Source organism: Mus musculus, chromosome 2 (assembly GCF_000001635.26).
Source record: "Mus musculus strain C57BL/6J chromosome 2, GRCm38.p6 C57BL/6J".
NCBI lineage: Eukaryota > Metazoa > Chordata > Mammalia > Rodentia > Muridae > Mus > Mus musculus.
In genome coordinates, this window is record NC_000068.7 from 75,933,279 (window position 1) to 75,960,199 (window position 26,921).

A 26,921-nucleotide genomic window follows, 5' to 3' on the forward strand; every position below is an offset into this window, starting at 1 on the left:
ATTCTGTGTATTTAGAGACCCAGGGCTATTATCATGGCTTTTATATCCAAGCCCTTTAAATTAGACTATGTCTGTCTTACAAAGACATCTTAAAGCAGCAAAGCTTTAGATATAGAGGGGACTCATTCCCCTTTGTCAAGAAAAGTGTTTTTAGTACTGCTGTGTATGTACAAGGAACCGTGCTTTGTGCCAGCTGTAGAGACTGTCAGTCAAATCACGAGGGGAGGGTCTGGCATTGGAAAGTCATTCTAGAATTAAGACTCGGCAAGTTTCTCAGCACCACACAAGCACACTTGCACTCACTGAATAAATAAATGCAAAAATTCTTTGAATCAATATGCTAAAACTAAAACGTAATATATACTGCAGGAAGATTAAGAAGGCCACTCTCCCTGGGCCTCAGCTCCAGGCTCCTGGCTCCTGAGAATTTGCTGTCATTAAAGTCTCTGGAGAGCCGGGGGTAAGGAAGGAGACAATGACCTTGATTGAGCTGCGTTCCTTTACTCAGAGGTAGAGCAGGCAGAATTACCAGGCTGCGTTGCTAACCAGGAAATCCTAACTGCTCAGCTGCAAGGGCTAAAACGCTGCTCTGAAAAGCTTTTTATGTCCTAAAAATTAAGCCACTCATACACGCAAACCAAAACAGCACCTGGATAAATAAACTGGCCAAATAAAGGCTGGCCTGTTTGCAGAGGGAATCTGGAAAATGTTTGCTTTTTACTGGTTGACAGTACTTTAAACTTTTTTTTTCTTTTTGTAAGAAAAGAAGCTGAGAGGAAATAGGGGGGAAAATTAATGTTGATTGTTGAAAATAAGATTGCAATTCATTACTTTCCAGTTCTTAAGGGGAATGTGGACATTAAGAGGGAGCAGAGCGACAGCAGAAGTTATCAAAGAACAGTTTTGAGATGTAGAAGGTGCTGCGGGGTGCATTTTTTAGATGCCACTAAACACTGATTCTCCTCCAGTGTGGGATCAGTCCAGGACTGCCAAATGATAGCAGCTTAGTTCATTATCACAGATGCCTTCATCCCGAAGCATTAGACTACACAGTGAGTCAGATTTTCTTTGCTAATAGAATTTGAGCGCCTAGGAGAAAAGTCATCTTCACATACAGCAGGGGCTTTTTGTCTGTCAGTAGAAAAGAATTTGGTTGAACCCAAGAAACTGCTGAATATGTAGGCAAGAAATTCAAAACTCACAATTATATGTGGTTTTAACCTGATAACTATTTTTCTAAACCAGGTCAGATAGAAGTACATTTATGGAGAGATAAGAACCAAGGGGCTGAGAAACAGGGTCTGTTTGTTTGCTTGCTTGTTTGTTTGTTTTTGTAGGATTCAGAAAATGAGTTGATTAGAATGAGCAGAGATCTCAGTGGGAAGCCAAGAAAACTACTGGGAGTCATGGATTGAAACTGCATCTATCAACTTTCATTCCAGGACAGACCTTTTCATCAATTGTGGGAACGGGTTATTTTTAATGGTAATAGCAATGAAGTAAAATTTTCTGTACCCAGCACCCTAAAATAAGGAGAAAGCATCGTATTTAAAATTGTGCAGCCAAAGGTAATAATGAATAAGTGAGTTATTCATGGCCTATAGAATCAACTAAGCAGAACTCCTAGGGGCTCACAGACACTGAAGCGGCAATTACAGAGCCTGCGTGGGTCTGTGCTAAGTCCTCTGTTAAATATGTTATGGTTGTTAGCTTGGTGTTTTTGTGGGACTTGTAACAATGGGGGGTGGGCATCTCTGACTATTTCCACTGCCCTTGGGACCCTTTTCCTCCTACTGGGTTGCCTCACTCAGCCCTGATAAGAGACTTTGTGACTGGTCTTACTGTAACTTGTTATGCGGTGTTGGTTGATATCCCTGGGACGCCTGCTCTTTTCTTAATGGAAGAGGAGAAGGACTGGATCTGGGGGAGAAGTGCAGCGAGCTTTCACTACTGTGTGGGTTTTTCTTTTTCCCACCCTTTATCTCCTAGATTCCTCCCTCTGTCACTAGATAGGAAAGAGGGAAAGGAGAAAGAGAGATCTCTGAATCAAACTTTTTTCTTGTTTCTTCTTTAAGCACTACTAATAAACAAACTACACACAACTCCCCCAACTAACACTGACCCTGCCTATCAGGGCCCTAGCATTTATATACCCTCTGAAAAGTTCGCAGAATTCCAAATGTCACACAATCAGAGAAACTACCTGCTTCTGGTTAGAGCATGAATCACAGTCAGCTGCTGTGAAGCAGGCCCACATCCCCACACCTGGGATTAAAATAAAAACACATTCTTAGAATATTTCTGTGTTTTTAAAAAGAAACCAAAATTCAAGAATTCTGACTCTAGAGAAGGGAGGTTGTGGGAAAAACTCTGGAGAAGTGGAGAGAGGGGAGACTGCATTCAGGATGTATTGTATGAGAGAATTAAAAGCAGAAAACCTGAGTTCTCTGGTTACCTCTGGTCCTGATTACCGTGAGAGATAAATGTAAATAAAATACTTGAAAAACAGCAACAGTATGACTTGATCATAAATTCAAATCACCAATTCATGGCGCTAAACACCGCAGAGGTTTCTTTTCTTTTTCATTATTTATTAGTGATTATTTATTTATTAGTGTTTATTAAGTGAATTTACTGAATCTTGAAAACTAGCAAAACCAATTATTACCTAAGAAATTTAATCTGTACAAATTATTATATCTGTATTGGAAAACTGTCAAACACTCTAAATTCTCTATAAAATCATGGGGAGTTGTGCAAAGAGAAAACACAGTCGTTGGAGTGATTACAAGAAGACGTTATGGACGACTAAGTTCTGAACTTAGTGTCTGGTCCCTGGATAACATAATAGCAAAGGTTGTCCAAGATACATCAAAACCAAACAAAAATGGAGAAAACATGATAGAAACAACATCTTTCTCAGTTTTAAAAGTTCCAAAGTACTTTCTAGGGCCTGGGTTCTTACACAATCTCACTTGACAGGATTTAAAAGTGCAGGTTATATCGAATAGTGCTTTTGTTACACTAAAGTGTACAAAGTCTCACAAGTAGCAAATACAAATAGCAAAAGCTAGATACAGGAAAAACTGAAAATGTACATAGAAAGTCATCATGATACAAATTGTCAGCGGTAATTACACATTCCATCCAATTATCTCATAAATCAGAGCCCTCAACTTTCTTGATTCATATGTGACTGTATTCTTCCCAGTGTGCATTCTTTCTTCCTCCAAGGGCTGTTCTATAACAGCTGGAATGTTTCTACCATAAAGTTCACAGTGCTCTAGAAACTGCACACATTCTTGAATGACACTGTCCCTTAGCATAATTGTGTGCTTTGACATGTTCTCTAGTAAGGACAGGAAACATCTCTTGGCATAATACCATGTATCGGTGCCTAGCTTTTTATGGTAAGGCTCCAGGCTTTTGATAACCCGAGAGATGCCAAAGTCATAGTTTCCTTTGGCACAATACAGAGTTCCTATCACCAAATTCACAATGCAAAGGTGGTAGATTTTCTTGTCTGGGTCACCATAAGAGAGTTGTTCCTCCTCCTTCTCAATCTTCCTCATGAGCTCCTCAGCTTCCTCATTTTGACTTGTCATGATATAGGAAACACAGAGGTTGGCTAACACAATAGCACTGACACTCAGGATGTTATCATAATTCTTCTTGACAATGGGCTCATAGAAACCAATGGCCTCTTTGTACTTGTTCTCCTGCATGAAGAGGACATGGGCCACATTCAGCTTCCACACATCATGGTCATTACAGAATTCCACAGATTTGCGGAAGATCTTCTCCACCATTGGGTAATTCTCAAAGTTCCAGTAGATTTTTGCCTGGGCCATCAGTACAGGAATATACTTCTCAAGAGTTTCATCATATTCATTCACAGCCTTTTTGGCAGATTCATCATCTCTACTATGCCTTGAATCCTGTACTTGTATGGTGAGTTTCCGGAGCTGCTCAGTCAGCATGCCAGCCAACCCATCAAGTTTAATGAAAGCCTCTTCAGGAGCTGTCTGGCAAGTGATCATGGCATCCAAGAAGTCATAGAGATAGGGTGTGAGGAACTTGTAAGTCAAGTGGGCATTTTCTGCCAGGACATCAGCTGCCAGGTCAAAATACTCATATTTACAGTAGAGCAGCAGCAGGTTGCCAAAGGTCTCTGGGGGGAAGGGGTTCTGCTGGAGCAGAAACTGGAGCTTTTCAAAGCCCTCTGTGGGCTTGGCATCCATGTTCATCAGAGCCTGGTTGTGGAGGGTTACGGGGTCCAGCTCTTCCTCTGCTCTGGGTGGCATGTCAGTGAGGGCTTCCTGGGCTGCCTCGTAGTTTCTCAGCTGGTACTCTATGGCTGCCTTGAGGTTGAAGGCTTCGACCAGAGCAGTCTGGTGAAGGACTATAGTGTTGCCAACACTGCGAACATCAATGCCCTCCGTGGTCATGCCCACACCGAGTTCTGGGTGTTGACGGATGCCACGCTCAATGATGTCAGCGATATGCTTCAGAGCAGGCGCGTACTGCCGACTGCTGTAATAGGCCAAAGCCAAGTTGTAGGAAAGGTCAGGCTGGTAGCCAGAAGCCTGCAGGGCCGCTAAGAACTTGGAACAGGCAGCTTCATAGTGTCCCTCTTTGTAGAGCAGACAACCTAGGTTGATCTGACCATCATAATCACTCTCCCCTCCACTGTCCTCTACACCTTCCCCACTCAGCAGCTGCTCCACCAGGCTCCTGGCTCCTGGGAGGTCACCTTCACTGTACTTGATAGCAGCCTGGAGACGAAGGACTCGAGTCTGATAGGCGGGGTTGTCCAGGAGGAAGGCGACCCTGGTGGCCTCTGGATACAGGCAGGCCTTGTACAGTGCCTGGGCCTGGTACAGGCGGTACTGCTCGAGTTCCGGGTGCATCTGGCTCAGCTGCTCATAGCACTCTGCAGCGAGCTCGAACTCCTGCAGGCGGTAGTAGCAGTAGGCCAGCAGCGACAGCCCTGCGCGGCTGCGGGAGCTCCTCTGCAGCTCTGCGCTCAGCAGCTGCACCGCCTCTGAGTAGCGGGAGTCGCGGATGAGCCTGTACACCACTGCTGTGAACTCACCGTCGGGGATCTGTGAGCTGCTCAGCCCTGCCATATTCACCTAGCTTGTTTTGCATCCTGGTTTCCAAGGCAATAGGCCAACCGGAAACGGAAGCTGTTCAGCGGCAAGTATCCAACGGAAGTGTCTTGTGGATAAAAGCGAATCACCGACACGTTTCTATCAATTTCTGGATATGTTTTTAAACACTCTAGACTGTGGGGAAGCAATTGGGCTTGGTCTGGAAAATTTTCTAGGTAGTTCAGAGAGGGATATTCCACGTCCCGGCCTACATCGCTTCCGTTATCGCCCTGCATCCTGGGAAATGTAGTTTTTCCTCTTTGACGTTTTACAGTAATTGGAGTCTCTGCCTTTTCTCTGGGATCGGGATCTTGTTTCTATTGCTTTGATTGCTTCTTTGTTGGCACTGAAGTAAAGTTTTCTTGTGAAGGTCCCCCGGGATGCAGAAAATTCGCTGTTCTTTGAGGGTTCGAGTTGCTTGGCAATGGTGACGAAATGGGAATGAGGGCCGTCTCTGGACTTCAGGAATTCTAGTATATTCTTGCCAGCTGCTCTGACGCCCACTTTTTGAGAACGTTGTTAAGCAAGGGCCGGCAGTCCGTATTTTATTCTGTATCAAGAGGTGACGAGAGGGGGAAGGAGAGTCTGAATTGTAACTGGTGCTGTTTTAGATTTAAGTACCATTCGCCCTCTGTTTCGTAAATGACCGCTGTTATGAACGTAAATTGGTGCTTGAATTGATGAAGCACACGGCTTTGGTCTTTTCCTTCTTCAAGGAGAAGCCACAAAACTAACATTTTCCCCCTTTCCTATATGCTATTTTTCTCACCCTCTAAGCTCTACCAAACACTACCGTGAGTTTGTTCAAGACGTAATCAGCCTGTGCTTCTCGTGCCTCTGATCTTGTTTTCACGTATGAATCAGCTAGTTAATACATAAATGCTTCGCCAACTCCTTTCCCATACCCAGACTCTTAATTCGAAGCTCTTCAGGCAGTTACTATCTCTCCTTTCCCCCCTGTATGTAGAATGAGTCTCTAGGTTCTGTGTTATTGTTTTGGGGAGGTTATTCTGTATAAATTCAATTTTATTCTAGTATGACAGAGCAGTAAAAAACTACCGACTTATAAGCCGATATTGAATCACTGTTGAAAACCATGTACATAGATTTGACTGACCCTAATGTGTGGGGACATAAATATAATGCTTAGTTAAGCATTTGAGAAGTAACCAAGATAGCAGAATATTAATGTGTTCTTTCCAAATGAAGTAGTGACAAATTGTATGATTTTTCAATAACAAGGCTGTACTTTTAGAGCACGGATCATTTGACGTGGCTCTGGGAGGCACCTGGGAGACTGTTACCTTTTATAGTTTTCCACGATCTCCTCTAGCTACACCCAAGGCAAACAGACCACATGAAGGCATATCTTTGCTTTGTAATTAAGAACTTCAACATGAGGGCATTATATTTTTCTCTTTAATAGAATTGCTACCCATGAATCTTTTTTACCATCAACATATTGCAGCTCATCAACATATTGCAGCCAATATTCACCATATTTCATAGCACGCTGTTAGGCTTCTCACAAACTGCTCATAACTTTACTGAAATCTGTGTGCTGCAGATGAAGACTTTGTGCTTCAGGACAATTAAGTAACCTGCTAAAACCCACATAGGAAAGGGAATGAGCCATGTTATCTTAAAAGTTAAACTCAGAAGAATTAGTGATTAGGAGTTAATTCATATATGAACTCATATTATAGGAAATATTAGAGACTTGCTTTGTAAAGTTTTTTGTTGTTGTTGTTGTTGTTAAAAAATCAAAACAAACAAAACCCAACCAGTCTCATTTGGGTCATAGAAATCTGACCTTTGTGGCTTGCATTGTAACAATGAAAAAGTGTTAGGAAGGAATTACTGGCAAGTAGCCTAGGTTCCAGACACCTGTTACTTCTAGGAAAAGATCCCAGCAGACATTTAAATGCTACAATAGAAACAATATCATTCCTCATATATTCTGCTCAGTAGAACCTGGACAAGATAATTCTGTTTGAATGCCAAGGAAGTGAGAGACTCTACCCCACACTAAATGTAGCTCAGGATCAACAGAGGAAGCTACTGAGGAAAGCAAGTGAAACCACGTCAAGATGTTTGCCCAAGCAAACCTCTGCTGTAGCCCTTTACAGTCCTCAGTGTGGGGTTGAATGTAGGCTGAAGGATGTTATATAACATTGCTCAGTAGTCAGGGATGAGGAGGTCTCCCCCACGCTGGCCGGGTTGACTGTTTTTCTTTGAAAACAATATTCAAAGACTTAATGTTTTAAAGTCTTTACATGTTGTATTAGTCAGGGTTCTCTAGAGTCACAGAACTTATGGACAGTCTCTAGATAGTAAAGGAATTTATTGATGACTTACAGTCGGCAGCCCAATTCCCAACAATGGTTCAGTCGCAGCTGTGAATGGAAGTCCAAGGATCTAGCAGTTACTCAGTCTCACGTAGCAAGCAGGCGAAGGAGCAGGAGCAAGAGCTAGACTCCCTTCTTCCAATGTCCTTATATTGTCTCCAGCAGAAGGTGTAGCTCAGATTAAAGGTGTGTTCCACCACACCTTTAATCCCAGATGAAAAGTTGTAGCCCAGATTAAAGGTGTGTTCCTTAAACTAGGAGATTCAATCTTCTGGAATCCATAGCCACTATGGCTCAAGATCTCCATACCAAGATCCAGATAAGGATCTCCAAGCCTCCAGATAAGGGTCACTGGTGAGCCTTCCAATTCTGGATTGTAGTTCATTCCAAATATAGTCAAGTTGACAACCAGAAATAACCACTACACATGTTGAACTATTACTTTGGGTAAGCTGCTATGAAATAAAGCAGAGAAAACCGAGGCACATCTTTACTTGTTCTCTGTGGTTGCCGAATTATTTCTATATCATGAAAACATTCCCTTTCAAATGACTTCTCAAGATGTGTGCGTGCATGCGCGCGCGCGCACACACACACACACACACACACACACACACTGCAAAGATTCCCTGCTCTTCCCTAGTTTTCTTGACTAACTACAGGATTGCTCTAGAGCAGCTGTTCTTAACCCATGGATTTCGACTCCTTTGGAGTCAAATGATCTTTTCACGAGGGTTGACTAAGACTATCAGAAAAACATAGATATTTCATTATGATTCATAACCGTAGCAAAATTGCAGTTATAAAGTAGCAGCAAAAATAGTTTTATGGTTGGGGAGCCAGCACAACATGAGGAACTGTATTAAAGGGTTTCAGCCTTAGGAAGGATGAGAACCACTGATCTAGAGTTATCTTTGCATTGGTGCCTATCGAAGAGCATGGTAGCTGAAGTGGGTGGGTGGGTGGAGCTTCTGTGCCCTCCTTATTTCACTGGAAGCTGCTCTTGTGGCCTGGATAGAGATGAGAAGGGCATTTGGCTTAGACATATGGGGGCAGGGTCATTTTTAAAATGCAGTGAGTGCACCAATCCCACTATGCAACTGGCATGACCGTCACCACTGTGTGACAAGCATGGCCATCCCCACTGTGTGACACGCCATCAATCTCTGATAGGCAGCTGGGGAATAGATTAGTTTTTCTAGGGAGCTGAGGTAGTGAAAGGAGGTCCTATAATGATAGAAATTCTAGAAAGCAATAAACTAGGTGGAATATTAGGAAATATCACAATGGATTATTTTGTTTACAATGGAATTTCGAGAACGTAAGTGTGTAATAGCATTCCCAGCAATGAGAAAGCATGTAGTGTTTGCAGTAAAATGATTTAGTACCTTATTGAAAGGAATTAGGCTTCCAGGAAATGGCTTGGGGCTTGAGATGGATTTTTCTGAATTTCATGTAAAAGAATTCCATGCAGGCAGAAGGTGGAGGGTGGGGATGGTGTTTGGCTCTTAACGTATTGATGTTTCTGACTGCCAAAATACACGATGAATCCCGTGTGCGTTGTATTTGGCAATCACCTATATAATCCCTCATGAATGGTTGCCTCTTTGTTTTGTGAAGCAGTAACTGAGTAGTGCAAAGGATGTTTATCAGTACTTTAACCGCATCCATACTGAAGCATCTTCTCTGATAGAAAAACATTGTTCACAGCCATTTTCTATTTCCTATCCCTTCTCCTGTGCACTTCAGATTGCTTTTCTTCAGCATGGCCAACTTGCCCTTCCTTTCTCTGGAATTCTGGTTCCCTGATGCGGTGACCGACTGACTTACCTGACACTCACACCTCCATTCCCTAAGCAGGGGTGCAAAATACCTCTGGGAAGCAACGTAGCCCTGCATGGCGGTGTTTATGGCCACCTTGATAGGATCTCAGGATCTGTCATCTAAGAGACAAGCCTTCATGATTAGGGGAGCTTATGGTTATTGCCTATGAGAAATTCCGTTGGCTGAGTTCCTTGAAGTAGGAGGCCTCACCCTAAAAATGAATGGTACCCACTGCTCCACGGGCTTTTGTACCAAAGATGAAGCTGGTTGGGCGCAGTCAGTGGCCAGATGTTTCAAGTCCCTGCTGCCATGGCTTTCCAACTGTGGTGGACTGTACTCTTGAATCATGAGACAAAAGAAATCCCTCCTTACATTACTTTTGTCTGGGTATTTTGTCACCGCACAGATAGGTGGCGGAGCAACTAAGACAGGCCTCCATCTGTCACAAACAGACATTGGAGAAAATAGGGAGATACTGAAGAGAAGGTGGCCTAACAGAAGAAAGGTGGACAATTTGAAAATTAGGTTCATTGCAAGGTAATATACAAAAAACATTCAGCTTCTACTTCATGGAAAACTGATGCTGCTGAGGTCAGACATCGTTGGAATTTTTTTCGTTGCAGTTTGTGTTTGGTGTTGAGGTTGGAGTGTTAAGGTTATCTTGTGCCTGCCTCACAACTCATTAAAACTGTACAGTGCAACGAACGGCTGACCCACCTGCTTTCTTTTGGGGCAAATTATCTCGAGACTGAATTAAGTTCTGAGAACATAAGCCAATAAACCAAAGCAATAAATTCAGCTTTAATAAAAATGAAACAGGTTCCCCATGTCTCACTTTGAGCTACAACTTTATTAAGCAGGCTTATGTTACATGTATTTTATTAAGCACATTGGTAATAACTTTCTTTTGAATTGACAACTACTTTCTATTGTTTGTCTCTGCCTCTGTGGAAGACTTAGATCCTTCTTTTAAAAACAGCTGCAAAGCGTGGTTGTGAACGTGAGGCAGTAGAAAAGCCAAGTAAAAGCCCCGACTTGGGATAATTTGGCTGGCTCAATTGAGAGCTGTGGCCTTCTTAGGTAGGGGTCCCCAGACTACATTTTATTCTCTGGCTCTACAGTTGGGAAGTGGGGATAAGGATACTTTCTTGTCTGGCCAGTGATCAATTTTTTCCAAAAGCTTAAGGATGTCACTAGCAATGTCCTTTAGTAATGTAGTAAAGTGGCTACTTTTTTACAATTTGTTTCTTATTTTGTGGTTTGGCTGTTCTGCCTCTATGTATGGGTGTTTTGCCTGCACCATCTATGTAGCTAGTGTCCTGGAACTAATGTAACATATTGTTGTGAGCTGCCCTGTAAGTACTGGGAGTTGAACCCAGGTCCTTGGAAAAAAGCAGCCAGTGATCCTTTCAGTCCCAGGAATAGCCTGTCCTAGAAATAGTCAGTCCCAGGGAGAGCCAGTCCCAGGGAAAGCCAGTCCCAGGGAGAGCCAGGTTTTTAGACAATGATAACTTCTTGTTGGGAACTCTTAAGGTCTTATAGCTAGTTTTTGTGTTGGGTAATGTTCAGAGTGTTTTATAGTGTAAGCTACCATGTCATTGCTTTGAATTGTAGCAGTCTCTGAGCCTGATTCTAATATAATACTCCTGAAAACTTAGTCTTATTAAACTTATAATTTCACTACATCCAAGTCATACTCCCTATGATATTTAAATTTAAATGTTTTTATTGCTGAGAAATTCTACCATTCCTCCATCCCAAATATGCAAAATTTTACAAATAAAACAGTAGATCCAGTACACGTAGAATTTATGAACTGGAGACGTGTTTATATGAAACTTATCATTCAATGTTTATCAAAAACTCAGTTTTAACCAGGCATCTTATATTTCATGTGGCAGCCTTACTTTACTCCAATATTTCACAATCAGATTCTGAATTCTTGATCTCTCTCTCCCACATCTTGCTACTCGGGCCATAGCCAATCTCTAGGTCTTGCGTCTTAAGTATATGGAAGATGCCTTTTCCTTACTTTCTCGTGAACACCATTATCCCCAGGTGCCAGGAATGATGGCAAGAGAGCTCCGTATGATAGTTGTTTCGCTGTAGAAAAGCCATAAAAAGTCCACATCTTACCTTGGGTGGTACATAAAGTGAGGATGTGATTGTTCCAAGGGTTGCTTGAAGGGAAAGTTTTTATCGTGGGTATGAGGGAGAGTACAGCCATGGCTCTGGAATGGTCCAGAGAGAGAAAGTAGGTGACTAAACATGGCCAGCAGAGTGATCTGGGCGATGAAAGGAAGAGGGTGGGGGGAGTGAGAGAGGTGGATGAAGAGAAGAAGACAAGAGGTGGGGAAGGAAGAGACAGGGAAGGAGAAGAGGGTGAGGAAAAGAAGAGAAAGAAAAGAAAAAATAAGACAGACAGATAGACACAAAAAACAGAAATGACAAAAAAGGGTGCAAGTGAGCGCCTGGGCAAAACGGCCGGATGATACAGGAAGGAGGTGCTTGGTGCTGGAAACCCGTGAGCGGGACAAGTCTGGAGTAGGGGGGTGGGGTGAGAAGAACTGAGAGGAGCCACAGGTACTGAAGGGGCCTGGAGGCCAGCTCTCAGTCTGGTATACTAATGGACACCATAGTTATCATTTGTCCTGAGATTCCTTTGGATCTGACAGGATTTGTAGCATCTATTTATTCCTTTAGTTGCCTCTGTATGTAACATTTTGATATATTGAGCTAATTTATCATATTTGATAGTAATCTGGATTATCTCAAAATTAGCCTAAGGATACCTAGGAATTTTGTTTTGTTTTTTTCATAACGTAAATATGAGACTGTTATCTATGGCAAAGTGTGTCCCTCTAATCCACATTGAAGACCCAACCCCTACTGTGATGCTGTCAGCATTTGGCAGCATGGCATCTTTAGAAGGTAATCAGGAGTTAAGGGAGGAGATGAGGGACACTGAGAAGAGGACATTCTCTCTCCCCCACTCATGAGGACACGAGTGACAAGTAAGGAATAGTGTCCTCCCTAAAGTTTGTTGTTGTTGTTGTTGTTTTTGCATCTGTGGTGATTTGAATGTGCTTGGCCCAGGGAGTGGCACTATTAGGAGGTGTGGCCTTGTTGGAGTGGGTGTGGCCTTGTTGGAGGAAGTATGTCATTGTGGGTGTGGACTTTAAGACCTTGTCCTAGTTGCATGGAAGCCAGTTTTCTCCTAGCAGCCTTCAGATGAAGATGTAGAACTCTCAGCTCCTCCTGTACCATCCCTGCCTGGATGCTACCATGTTCCTGCCTTGATGATAATGGACTGAACCTCTGAATCTGTAAGCCAGTCCCAATTAAATGTTGTCTTTCTAAGGGTTGCCTTGGTCAGGGCTGGAGAGATGGCCCAGAGGTTAAGAGCACTGACTGCTCTTCCAGAGGTCCTGAGTTCAATTCCAGCAACCACATGGTGGCTCACAACCATCTGTAATTGCCCTCTTGTGCTGTGTCTAAAGACAGCAACAGTGTACTCATGTACATTAAATAAATAAATAAATAAATAAATAAATAAATAAAAGAGTTGCCTTAGTCATGGTGTCTGTTTGCAGCAGTAAAACCCAACCTTGGACAGCATCCTAACCCAGGACTTCCAGCCTCCAGACTATGACAAATGCCATTGCTTAAGGAACCCAGTCTGTGCTACTTTGTTGCAGCTGTCAGAACTAAAACAAATGGAGATTTCCTTTAAAGAGAGCATCATTTGAAAAACCCCAGAAATAAGGGAACAAGACTCAGTCAAGGAGCTTCATGGCTGCCGTAGGCTTAGATTTTTCAAACTTAATTTAATTAGAGTTCTTAAACACTTCAACCTCCCTTCTAGCCTAATGACCAGAGGTAGCCAAGAAAGAAGGTTAATAGGAAAAGGGAGTTGTTGACCTATTTAGAAGTATTTTTTGGGGGGTGATTCCAACTTTTATTGTCAGGATATCAGCAGCCCAGTCCAACAGCAAACATTAAACATGAATCCAGCAGAAACCACAAGCCTTCGACAAATTGGCACTAACTGAACCAGTTAGTTAGCCAGAATACCACGAGAAGTGCACTGTGGGTATCATGTGACCAGTTCTCTCAAACTCCTGCTATGACTTACCTGCCTTGATGAACTGTAACCTGCAATTGAAGCCCAACAAACCCTTTCTTCTTTAACTTAAAGGAGAAACACATGGTATGTTTCTCTCTACAAAGTGAATGCCAGTGAAGACCAGGGAAGCCTTGCAAGGCATAGCAATGCGAGAGCATCCTCTCACTGACTGAGGGGTTATATTTATATTCCTTCTAAACACCATGCACCCTCTCATGCTTCTCCTCCAGCAAAACATCCTCTCACAAGATGGCACCCAGAAAAAATATCATGTGACACAACTGAGTTTCCAAAGAAACCAGGAATTTCCACTTCAGCTGTAGCCAAGGATGCAAAGGTAAGCTGAAAATGGATCTAATGGGGAGTTCACATGACACTGAGGTCTTTGAAGAAGATTCCTAGAAAGATGGCTTCTGCTGCACACAATTCTTCCAGAGGGCACTTAATGATGAAATGGCCCTCCAGGACTTTGCAGGTGTGTTCCAAAGCTTAGGCAGGCAGAAAGAAGGGATTTCTAGACCAATGCTGTCAGCTTGTTGCAGAGAAAAGATGAGCATCTCTGAAAATTATAGTTTCCTACTGGCTGTGCTATTAGGCAGACGTGGAGTTCAACTCCTAAATCCATACGAACTGTCCCAATTCATTCTCTGATGCTGTGATAAATATTGCAACAAAAGCAACTTAAAGGAGAAAGGGTTTGTTGGGATTAAATTCCAGGTTACATTCATCATGGCAGGTAAGTCATAGCAGGGATTTGAGAGAACTGCTCACATGACATCTACAATCAGGAGCAGAGGGCAATAAACTAATACATGCCTGCTAGTACCCTGCCTTCTCTATGCATATGATTTAGGATGCCCTGGAAGGGAGTGGTCACACCCACAATTAAGATAGGTCTTCCTGGGGCAGATAGATGGCCCAGCAGTTAAGAGCACTGGTTGCTTTTTCAGAGGTCTTGAGTCCAATTCCCAGCACACACATGGTGGCTCACAACTGTCTGAAACTCTAGTTCGAGGGGATCCAATGCCTTCTCCTGATTTCTTGGCCCTAGGCATGTGTATAGTGTAAAGACATACATGCAGGTCTGCTTGGTGTCAAGCTAACAATTATTCTAACCATCACAGAAACAGGATCCTGACCCTGAGGGTTGGCAGTAAATGCTGCTGCTCCAGTGCCAGTAAGACTTGGGGTCTAACACTCATGAATGTCTCATTCCAGAGAAAGAAGTCTTACAGCATGACTTCTGACTCGGTAAATAGCTAGAGGAGCTAAATCAGAACCTGCCAGGTCCTCTTCAGATGAGCATCATCTGATGGACTTTATTCTTCTCCAAACTGCTTTTATTCCAGATTTTCCTCACCTTCAAATTTTCTCAAAAGAGGGGAGAAAAACAGCAGAGTCTCCTTCATCCCTAACTGTCTAATTTCATTGTTTAAGGTCCAAAGCTGTGGTGAAAGACCATCCTCTGTGTGGAACTCATCTTCCTTATGCTTGCCAGAGTAAGTGATCCCATCTGCTAGCACGAGAGTTTGGTAGTAAGCAAAGCTGCTCCCCCCAACCCCCCCAGATCCCCCACAGTGTTTAGAATGAAAACCTTGAACAACTGCACCAGTTCACAGCACAACCCCTTTGGGAGGTTGAATCACCCTTTCACGTGGATCACCTAAGACCACTGGAATACAGAAATTTACATTATGATTCTTAACAGTAGCAAAGTTATAGTTAAGAAGTAGGAACAACACCCAAAAAAGTATGACTGAAGGTCACCATAGCATGAGGAACTGTATCAAAGGGTGACAGCGTTAGGAAGGTTGGGAACCATTAGACAGCTGGGTACCTGTTAACTCTACCTTTTCCATTGAAAGGCGAAAAATGGTCTGCAAACACGGTAAATCTAACCTTCTAATAGAAGCTACAACAATAACAAAATAACCTGGTTTTGCTCTGTTGTTTCCCACTCTAATGTCAAACACATTCTTCTCCCATCAGAACATTTAGAAGAATTTAGTTGAAGTTACCCACTGAGTACAGAAGCCTGGATGGGTGGCCTTCAAGCATATACCATCTGTTGATCTACAGGAACAATCCCTTGCCTGTCAGTCAAAGCCCTCCTCAGTCCCGCCCAGATCAACTCGGCCAGCCACTTTGTCCACTGCACACTTTCTCTACCCTTCCCCACTTTGTGCCTCTGTTCTGCTGCCTTTGCTCTCTCATCTTGTGTCCAGCCCATTTCATATATACTGAAAAGTGTGCTTGTATCTTCCCCAGACTGGGAAAGTTAGAGCTCCTGTTCTGGACGTTCCATGATCACTAGTAAGTCTTGGAAATCTGTCTTTGCAAGGATGTGCACAGCAGCACAGTTATTGCGGCAAAGAACAGGAAGCAGAATAAATGTCCATCAAGAGTGGTGGGTAACTAAGTCACTGTTTTCCTGTGTCTTCTGAAGAACAAGGCAGCAATTAAATGTCCCACCAGGCTCATGGGTTGAATGTTTGGTTCTCGGTCCATGGTGGAGTTTTGGGTTCCTAACACTAAAAATAAAGAAAAAACGAGAAACTTCCCTTTCCTTGATTCCCTGGGTCCTATTGGTTTGTTTGTTTGTTTTGTTTTGTTTTGTTTTGTTTTGTTTTGTTTTATCTGCCTCTGTGAATCTCGTTTTCCCAGAATCCCATGTCATAAGAAGGTACATGGCTCTTTTTGATTGGCTTCTTTCACTTAGCAATATAACCTAAAGTTCTTCAGTGTCTTTTCATGGCTTGACAGCTCTCTTCAAGTACTGAATACTCTTCTATTGCCTGGATATGGCAGAGCCTATTCAAGAAAAATGACCCACTGAAGGTCATTTTTCTTGTTTCCATCTTTTAGCAATCATGAATAAGGCTCCTACAGACATCCACGTGCAGACCTGTGTGTGCGCACGTTTCCAATTTCTTTGGGTATGTCCTAAAATGTTCTGTGGTTGGAGCATGAAGCCATATGATATTTTTTTTTCTTAGTAAAACTGCCTTCAGAAGTATCCGTATCATCGTACATCCCTAGCAGGGTGGAGTCCTTCGTGTCCTGATGGCCATTGTTTTAAGTTTCAGTCATTCAGATCCATGTTTAGGTAACTATATTTTTAAAGGTACGCCTTACCCGATAATGAATATGTGGGTGTGTCTCCAAGTACATTACCATTACTCCCTCATCATACTTTCATGGAGCGTCGTATATGTGCATATATGTGGGCACATATGGATGTGTGTGTAAGCCTGAGGTCTAAGTCTGGCATCTCCCTAGGCATGTTGTGTGACCTTATTTTATGAGGCAAGGTCTCTTGTGGAACCTACAGTTCACTGACTTGGCTAGACTGCCTGGCCAAGGCACTCCAGTGATCTACTTGTCTCTGCCTCTACAGGGCTGAGATGGCAGGCTCATGTCTTTGTAGATGGATTTTTTTAAAATGTGGATGCTAAAGATTCCAACTCACATCCAGCAAGCACTTTCCCTACCCTGATATTGAACCAAAGAATTTAAGAAAACAAAAGTTCTGAAATGTCAAAACCCACAATGCTCTGAGGTCATACCTAATCAATTTATAGCCTCTGATGTCATTGCCCCAGCCCCTCCTCCATTCTTTAGCAGATGTATTGTAACTTCTGAAGTCCCCTAGTTTTAGCCTATGTTTGGCTCCCTGAAGGTAGGTAATAAATTTTTACCAGTTGCATGGATTTTGGTGACCTGTTTGCCCCTGCTTTGGAGAGGCTCACACCAGTACCAAGGTACATGCCACATATACATCTTCGTGTATGTACATACAGAAACACAGGTACTCTTTTGCTCATTTCTGGAATAGTATTATTGAATCTCTCAGAGGTATTTCCTGTCCCAGTGTATACTATACTGAGCCCACATTACGTGCCTAGCACGGTGTAAGTTGTTACTAATATTTATTGACTAATGTGCTTTGACCAATATAGAAGTCTAGAGTTGGCTATTAAAGAAGTGTCTAACATCCCTCAGTTCGCTGTCTGGAGTTATTACTCAGGCTGCTTCACGATCATAGAAACCATGACAAGTTTTCCCTCATGAGATCATACCCATGGCCGAATTCCCCCGGCCTCTCACCTCCTGCTCACTGTCAGAAACACAGTGCACTGTAGCCATCACATTGCCGAAGCTTTATGACGTCCATAAATTGAAAACTACTGCCTCTGACGGTTATGAGCCCGTGTCAACACCAGATCATGTTGACTGTTCTGGAATGTGTTTGTGAAAGTACTATACCAGCCTGGAAGCTGTTGACATCAGAGGCTGTAAGTTAATTAGATGTGGCCCCAGAGCATTGTGGGTTTCAACATTTAGGAACTCCCCCCTCCTTTAATTCTTTGATTCAATGTCAGGGTAGAAACTACTCAGCTGTCATGTTTGACGACAGTTCTGAACGAGTGACGTCTGAACATCATGGCGTCCTTCCCTTTCAGCAGCTTGCTCCAAGAATGGCTGCAGACAATGAAAGATGGCAAAGCCTGCTGGAAAGACACCCAACCTGTGTGTCCCGAGCAGGTTCTGTGTGATCCTGCAAGCGGCACTTAGCCGATCTGGCATCGCTGAGAACTATGTGGTCCTGTTCTGGTGGCAGTGCAAACTGTGGGCTCCAGGCCCTTGCGCTTGTGTGTGTTTAGTGTGTCTGAAAGGCCACCTCAGCTCCTCGGAGCAACCCTTGCTTCCTTCTTCTTCCTCTATACTATGATGTCCTGTTCATTATTGCAGGAAGCAGGATATTTCACTCCTGGAACGTGCATAAAAATGCCTATGCAGCACTTGTTCTACTCTGAGCAAGCCAAGGAAGGCAGAGGGATCTGACTGCTTCTACCAGGCTGCAGGGAAGATGTCTATCTCATAACGTTCAAGACTTGGATCCCTTGCCTTGTGGCTGGTTCTCCGGTACAGGACATGATCCTAAACTGGAAGATGGCCATGGGTGCTTTAGCTTCTAGGGACCAGCCAGAGTGACAGAGGGAAATGGGAATCCCGGGAAGCAGAAAGAGAACCCATGAGGTCCAGGAGGGGCCTGCAGGGTGTTTGTAGTTCATCGACTTTCCTCTGCGTATCTGTATCCCCTGGGTTCTACGTCCCAGCAGAACAGAATATGCAGAATTTTGTTTTTTGTTTAGATTTTTACCGTGCTAGGGATCGAACCCATGGCCTTCCGTGCACGAATAATTCATCACTACTAATTGACCTATATCTGTAGCCTCAAAAGGACAGTATTGTATTGGGAAGGGCAATCTGAGTTTGTAGATCTCTGTGACTTTAGGTAGGTACTAAGTAAACTCTGATGTCTCTTCCTCTTGGTAAAATCTGATTAATGACAAGTCAGAGCAAAGATGGTCATAATGAAAAGGATGCTCTTTCTTTGAGGGGTGAACATTTGTCATTTTTGGCTGCTCAGTTGTCCCACTCTTTTGATTTCTCTTCTTCTCCTTTGGAAAAGACATTCCTACCCCATTCTCTGTAAAGTCAGTGTGTTCCTGCCAATCAATCAACCAAACCAATGTGGTCAGTTTTGCCTGGGTAGCTTGATGTAAATGTAGCCAATTAGATTTAGGTTTACCAGGAATTCTGAGTAACTTGATATTGGGATGGAAAATTATCTAGAATTAAAAGGAATCGATCCCTACTCTGTGACTAGTCTTCTTGATCCCAAACTGTTGTGAGGTAACAGAGAGAACATAGAGACTCTTCAAGTCAGTAGTCTATTTGCTGGCCAGCGGGAGACATAGAGAACTTGGTTACAGAGTGTAGTCACCAGCCCTACTGGGTTTTGACTTCTTGTGTATAAAACCCACAACCTGGTTGACATACTTTAATTGGCAATAAGAGCAGTAAGTGAGGCTACAGAGCATACAAAGAGTCGTGCATTTAGGGATGCTTTCAGAACTACGGACTATGACGGAGCAGGTCTTTGTTTTCATTTTGGTAGGTATGTTAGGGTCTATATCGTCGGTGCTTAGGTCAGAATGACGCCCTGCTGTCTCTAACATGGCTTAGGTTATGCTAAGGACTGAGCACAACCTCTTCTCTTTCAACTTGTCCTCAGGCTAAAGTGTTAAGCCTTTCTTTTGATTTTTTTAAAAAAGCTACCCTGGATCCTTTCAGTGCATATTTTTCCCTTTATGTACTTGCTTCTGACTGCTTGTAGCTAAGGGACCCTAGCTGAGGCCCAAGAAGGTGGCAGGAAAGCCCCGGTGCACACAGGGTGCTTTGGCTCACCCTGGGCTGCAGGAGTAGATGTAACGTGACTCCTACTGCCCCATGAAGGACACCCCATGATCTGTGCAGGTCCCAGTGCTGGTTTAGGGCAAACAAGTAGGTTGTATCTCCTCAATATCAAGCCATCTTCCTCCATGCTGGCCTTAGCTGAGAATTCTTATGGGACTTGGGTCAGATGCTTGGCCCACTGTCCGACTATAAGTAGAGGCCGTACTTTTCCATTGAGGGCACAGAAAAGACATCAAAGACTCTGACTTCTAAAGAGAAAAAGAAGATGGAGAGCCATAAAGAGAGGTAGTGACAGATGGAGGCAGCCTCAGGTGAGCCTCGTCAACATGACATTAGCTTTCCTCACATTGTATTTAGGGATGCCATTTCCTGGCTCTACGGACTGAGCTGCTCTGAAGCACCAGGTCTGAGTGCCAGGGCAAGATGGAAAGCCTCTCAGCCAGTGTTGCAGGTGCCAGGATATCACAAACAGCCTCTAATAGCAGCTGGCCTGACAGCTCCTGCCTTTTCATTCCTGCCAGATGGATGTGACCATCAGCGTCATCTTCCAGGCCTGAAGACGTGGCCGGCCCAGTGGGGTAGACCCAGTCTTGGGCCTTGGAGCTGTCTCTGGCAATGGTTTGGAACTGTAACAAATGGTCTCCCCTGTCACATTTAGGTAGGTTGGTAGCCACTTAAGAACTTTAGCTCTGTCAGTATCCCTGGCAACCTGGAGCGACTGTAGAATATCTGTTGGCAGTTGGATCAGATCTTGCCTCTTTGCTTTTCTCTCTTCCTCTCCTTCCCTCTCTTCCTTTAAGCTTTAAGAAATCAGACTTCTAAGCTCCTTCTTTAAGAATACCTGTTCTCATAGTCTGTGATCTAAGGCATTAATATAGTGTCTCGAGGGGCTGGAGATATGGCTCAGTGGTGACGAGTATTGACTGCTCTTCCAGAGGGTCTGGGTTCAAGTGTCAGCACCCACAGAATGAATCAAAACTGTCTGTAACTCCAGTTCTATAGGATCCCCACACCCTAACACAGATATACTATATTGGCAAAGCACCAATGCCCCAAAAAATAAATTATTAAAAAAAACCCAATGTTTTGAGTTTGAATCAATGTTGTGAAGCAACGTCAAACACAGTAATAGCAATAGCATGAGATATGCATAGAGCAGGTGCCTGCTGTCCCTATATCACATGCATATCTGATCTAAAACAGCAGACAGCTTATACCTTATCATTGGTTAGCATCTATAATGTCCCAAGTCTTGCGTAAGGTGCCTTCAGGAGGTCCCTGAATAATGTGCATCTCTCTCTCTGGGAAGGGACAAGATCAAAGTCATAAATAACTGAAGCCCAGAGCCTAACATTGAGCTCTGGCTCAGCTCAGAACAGCAAAGTCATGTTCCAGAATACATTCTTGGCTATCAGGGAAATGCCTGAGCCATTTCTTGTCACCAATTATAGCCCTCCTCAATGGCCAATTGTCCTCATAGGTAAGTGCATGTCTCCATTTACAGGGGAGGCCCCTGAGAGTCTTACCTTTGACCCCATCCCTCAGAAAATGTCTGCTGATTGATGGTCAGGCAAAGTCAGGGGTGTTTAATGGTCACTTTAGGGCTCCTTATGGCTTAAAAGTTCAAGACATTACATAACAACTGTCACCCCATCTAGTGTGTGTTTACCCAATCCTTGCAAGTTTAGCCAGCTCCGCTGAGCCATGTCTGTACAAAATGAAAATATATGAAGCCATAAGACTTGGTGCTGTGTTTTAGCCCCTGCCCTCCATTAGAGCACACACAAGTGTCTTCTCTCTATTCAATTAGGTACATTGTAAGAGTGGTTAGAGGGTTTGTTAACTTAGATTAGAGGCCCCATTTTAAAGAAGATATACAGGAACTAATCCAAGTATACTCCATCATTATACTATGCTTAATCCTCAGAGCTATTCCTGAACATTAGGGATCGTCTGTGTTTATGGATATGAGAGTGGCCAGAGAAGCCGAGGTCTTGCGGCTGCTACTGCTGTTGAGAAAGGGTCTGACCATGTAGTCTAGCCGCCTTTGGCCCTGGCCTCCCTTTCTTGAGTGCTTGCTGTATGTTATGCTGTGAAGCATGGATTGAGAAGCTCAGTTCTTGATGAAAATTGAGATACAAATTCCTTTGTGCCTGATCCCTTCCTGGCTTTTCCCTGGGTTTTCTCTCCATCATGGTGTCCTGCTATGGAAAGCTGACAATGTCCATAATGAACATTTCCACAGGTGTCAACTGGGTGCAGAATGAATGTTCCAGATACCAGTTCCCTTCACCCCTGAGGGTCTTTGTGTAACTCAGATTGGGTATTGAAGAGAGGCAGCTTATGTGAGTTTACTGTTGCTGTCTTCAGGTATACCAGATCTCATTACAGATGGTTGTGAGCCACCATGTAGTTGCTGGGAATTGAACTCAGGACCTCTGGAAGAGCAGTCAGTGCTCTTAACCTCTGAGCCATCTCTCTAGCCTGAAGAGAGGCAATTTAAAGAATTTCTTGGAATGGGTAGAGACCCTACGCCTGCTGGTAGCAAATCTGCGTGCTAGCTGCTTGGTCAGGGAGATGTCATGTAGGGACAGTGTGAGGAGCCATGGAATGGGGAGGCATACCGGAGGGAAGACAAATGATGATGTCACCCTCCGTGGGTCTTCCCTCTGCAGGCCCCTGAGGAAGGCTGAGGCTCTTGGGAGATTTCCAGGACACACTGCATTCTTGTTAGGTGAGAGGCCTCGCCCTCGGTGAGCCCTGTGGGTAGGGTTGGAGTAGAGCTACAGTCTAAAGGTTCAAGGCCCCCGTGAGCCCCCTCCTCCCTGTGAGCGCCTGCCTCATCATTGGGAATGAAGCTCTGTGCTTTTACTCTGAGCAGCTCAGGATTGGCTGCTCCTCCGTCAGGCAACTGATCTCTGCAGCAGCGGCTCAGAGAGTGTTAGCACAGTTCAGTTCCCCCAGAACTCTAGAGGCTAACGTTTAGAAGACTCAGTGTTGACGCGTGAGGAACTGAATCAACGATGTCCGAATCCCGTATTCCACCTAATTAAGGCGCCTTTGGCCTGAACGTTCCTTGGGGGGTGGGGCACAGTTTAGAGACTCCTTAAGATAATAATGATCCTGTAGCTTATGTTTATTCAAAACAAACTTGTAAGATTTTGGAGGCTGTAGGATCAGATATATCACAGATGGTCACAGAATATTTGACCCTGTTCCTCCTCTCTCTTGTGCTCTCTGCTCAAAGACCCTGCATGAAGAAGAGGGTGGAAGTCACAGTCACCTTCGGTCTTACTCGAACGGTGGGGGAAGATCATTCCAAAGCCAGACTGTGGGGCTGGTCTGGAAGAATGTCTGGGTGATTTATAATGGAGCGATCATTTTAGGGTCTCACAAGATGGGCTGCGTATATCACTTGCTTAGTCATTCATAATTAATTAATTTTCTTCAAATTGTTTGCTAATGTTTATCATTTGGCTTTGAAAAGTACATCTGTGGATTGTGCCAACATTTTGTGAAAAGTGACACACAGTACGTGTGGACATAAAGAAGCTTATAATACCAGACACAGGCAAACTAAAAGCTGGTATTTCGATCACTCACGGACTTCCTACGATCACTAATTCTTGTAGTTTCTCCACTATCTAGTAGACGATGGGATAAACTCTTAAGCCATGGCTCCTATTGTGTTTTTCCCTTCTAGACTTCAAGCTTTCTGATCCAGACTCTTACCCGCAAGGAGAAAAGCTAACCCAAGAATGGGGAGGAAGCAGAAAAGGTGACCGAAGGGAGATGTTGGGGATATGGCTCCCAGAACTGAGGGTCATCTGGATGGTCATGACAATATGCATGGTTGCCCCTGGGGCTGTGGCTGTCTGTCCTCTATGCCAGGAGAGGGCAGTCTGGATGAAAAGGGATGGCGCCCCTCGGGCTGATGTTTTTGCTTCTCGGCGGCCTATTTCTGAAGGTGCAGGCAAAGAGGGACTTGCTGTCATTCTCAGTGGTTCTCTCTGCCATGACACTGGTCCAGCAGGCTGGGAATAAGTTAGTTTTGTCAGATTCCTGGCCTCATTTCTCTGAGCACGATTCCTTTAAGTTATTGTAGTTTCCAGAGACCTGGTCTTCAGGTTTACAAGGTACAAAACCATCTGTGGCCAACAACAACAACAACAACAACAACAACAACCCCCCAAACCAAAGCCAAGCAAACAAACAAAAACCAAGACAAAACAACAACAAAACTCCCAGCAGCATATGAATATGTAGAGATGGGTATGGGTATGCTTTTCTTCTTCCACTATTCAATTACATGCCTGTGACATGATTTTGAAATGCTCTATTCAGATAAAGACTTCTCACTGTTTCCAATTACTCCCAACAATGGGCACAGAGCATTTAACCTCTCTCTTTCTGTACAAACGACAGAGCTACACTGAGCCACTGTAATCAGCTTTCAGTGGTCTTTGTCATGATGCAGTCTGCCAACTGTGATTCCAAGATGAGAACGCTGGCCCAGCTGACTCGGAATACGCATGTTTCAGCACCTATTTAAAGCACAGTCACACACCGACACGCCTTTATGGAAGCACACGGATGTCATTACTGCTCTCGAATTTTGGCTTGGAAAGGAAACATAGCCATTAACCACCTGAGATCTCAGTGGACAAAGAACACCATAAAATTTTATGACGGTGAGACAGGAGGTTGACAATGTATGCATCACTGTAAACTGGAGAAGTTCTGTCAGAGTTGATGAATACAGGTTAGTTACTACCCGTGAGGGAAGACTCCGTTTGTTCTGAGAAATGTTGTAGGATCTGTGCAAACAGCAGGTGCTGTGTCTTTGGTCTTCATCCTACTGTGTTTGGACAATGCCAACAGGACTTCCTACACACTGTCTGTGCATCCATGGTGCACTGTGTTATATGTATTTTAGATCTCTGTGACCAGCAGCAAAAAGGCTCTTTTAGTTATTGCTGTCTTGTTTTGTTTGAGACAGGGTTTTTGTCACCTCGGTTCACCTTGAACAGGCCAGGTTTATAGGCGTGTGCCACCATGCCAAGTAAAACTTGAAGGCATCTATCAGTGTCTCTCATGCTCTGACTTATATTTATGGAACAAATACCACTCGGGCTGGGGAGAGGAAGTGTTTTAACACTGGGAACCAAGCTGAGATCCAGAAGTTCTGAATGAAACCAAATGTTTTGGATGACAATTTCAGGTTTTTTTTTTTTTTTTTTTTTTTTTTTTTTTTTTTTTTTTTTATTAAAGCTTGCTCTCTTGGGGGCCATAGACACCACAGATGAAAACTTCTCTGCTATGTTTAGCTGCTGTTAGTCAAAGTACTGAGTACCTTTTTATGTTTTTAGAATTTCCTAAACGGCTTAAAAGCAAAGATAATGGAAGAGGGCAATATATTTCCCTTTATTAACGTAGCTGCATTTCCAGAGATATTTCTTTTCAAATAGCTCATGAAAGGACTTGCTCAGGATTGTCATAGCAATAAAGAATCTCGAGCATGGATCCATCAGCTACCCTCTAGGTGTCCGGCCTTTGACTGATGCTATCACCTTCACAGGTCTGTGTTTCTTCTGGACAAAACAAAAGGCAGGGAGCCACTACCCTCCTCTGACAAGTGGAAGAAAACTCTGCAGAAAATCAGGGCTCTTACAGCGGGAAATGCCTGATGTCATATATTTTCCTTAATAAAGACTAAGCTGGCCGTCCACTAAACCAATCTGAGAATGTGACCTGTAACTCACAGTCTTAATTACAAAGAGGCAACGTGAATAGGTTCATTAATGTGGTGAAGGAGCAGCGACCCTACCTGCCAAGTGGCAAGGTGGGAATAATTAATCTGGTCAATTAAAAGGAAATAGATAATTTAAAATGCAAAGGCATCCATGTGGCGCAATGCATTCTGCTCTCTGGAATTCCAGATTCCTGCCATCAATTCTACTCTTCTTCGTAATTTCCTTCATCTTTTGCTTTTGAAAAATGTGTCAGGCCACACTTGAATCAAATAGAAAACTCCTTCTGTTCTTAAAATTATGACCCGTTTCTGTCTTGTATTCTAAAATATTTATCCATTCTAGCATGTATTCTAGAAATGCACCCCCCACCCCGGGACTACTGAGTCCCCAGCCACACCACAGCAGTGGTCTCCCCCCCCCCCCCCCATCTTGTAGGGCTATTATAGTTTACTTTCCCTTCAAGATTGTTTGCCTATTTTTTTCTGCGGAATTTTCATACTTTAAAATTGCTAGAGTCTGAGCCACCCTGTCTGGCTTATCTAATCCCATTTATGATCCTATAACCTTGAAACTTGCCACAACCTGGCGTGCCAACAGCAGATCCTAAATACATAGGGTGGTGTGTTTGCTTTGTGGAACAGGAAATTAGTCAAACGGTTACTTTTCCGCAAATGTTCATAATTCCTCGTGACATTTACAAGCCCAGGAGTAGTGCTTAGACGCAAAAACAATTTCAGAACACCTCAGGGAGAAGCGAGCGGTTATCAACAGCAAGGCCGCTGCACTTTAGTGTTCGTAAGCGTCCATCAAGGGCTTGGCTGCAGCGCCAAGGAGAATCCACAGGTGCCAACTCTGCCGCCAGCCAGCATGGGTTAATGCGACCTTGCTGTGTGAAGTCCAAAGAGAAAAGAATGTATCAGTGTCTTAATCCTTCTCAGCTGGTGCAAGCCCAGGCCCGGGGCAGACGTTTATACCACTGCCTTTGTGATCACAGTAAAGCTTAAAAAAAAAAAAAAAAAGGGAGCAACATCTGGGGTTTTCAGTCCGCTCAAAGGAAGGCTTTTTATGGTGAGAATCTGAGTTGTTCCAGTCGCTAAAGAAGGGAAATTCTCATCTAAAAGAACAACAAAAACCCAACTCAAACGCTTTGGTGGTAAAGTACAAGGCGATAAGGTCTCTGTTTCCTAGGTGTTAGACTTGGCAAGCCAGACAGCGCCAGGGTGGAGTGGAGATTGCGCTGGCCGAGCTCAGACTCAGTGGTGCAGATTGTCGGCTCTGCAGGAGGCCCGCAGCGGCCATATGTGCGGAGCTGAGTGAGATGGGATAAACAGCTGCTGCCAGGAGTCTGACGCCTGGCAAGCAGGCTGGCCCAAGCCCTCCTGTTTCCAAAATCAAAATCACCAGAGGGATTCCCCTTCCTGCAGTTCCAGCCAGTAGTTTTATAAAACCATAA

General features: G+C 43.8%; 1 protein-coding gene across 1 annotated transcript; it reads right to left on the bottom strand.

Annotated features, from left to right (window-relative positions):
* Nucleotides 1-2,570: 2,570 nt before the first annotated feature.
* On the bottom strand, nt 2,571-5,184 carry Ttc30b (tetratricopeptide repeat domain 30B). Its single transcript, NM_028235.1, has one exon. It carries the CDS (start codon nt 5,127-5,129, stop codon nt 3,135-3,137), a length of 1,995 nt encoding a protein of 664 aa, NP_082511.1. The 5' UTR covers nt 5,130-5,184; the 3' UTR covers nt 2,571-3,134.
* Between the last annotated feature and the right edge of the window lie 21,737 nt (nt 5,185-26,921).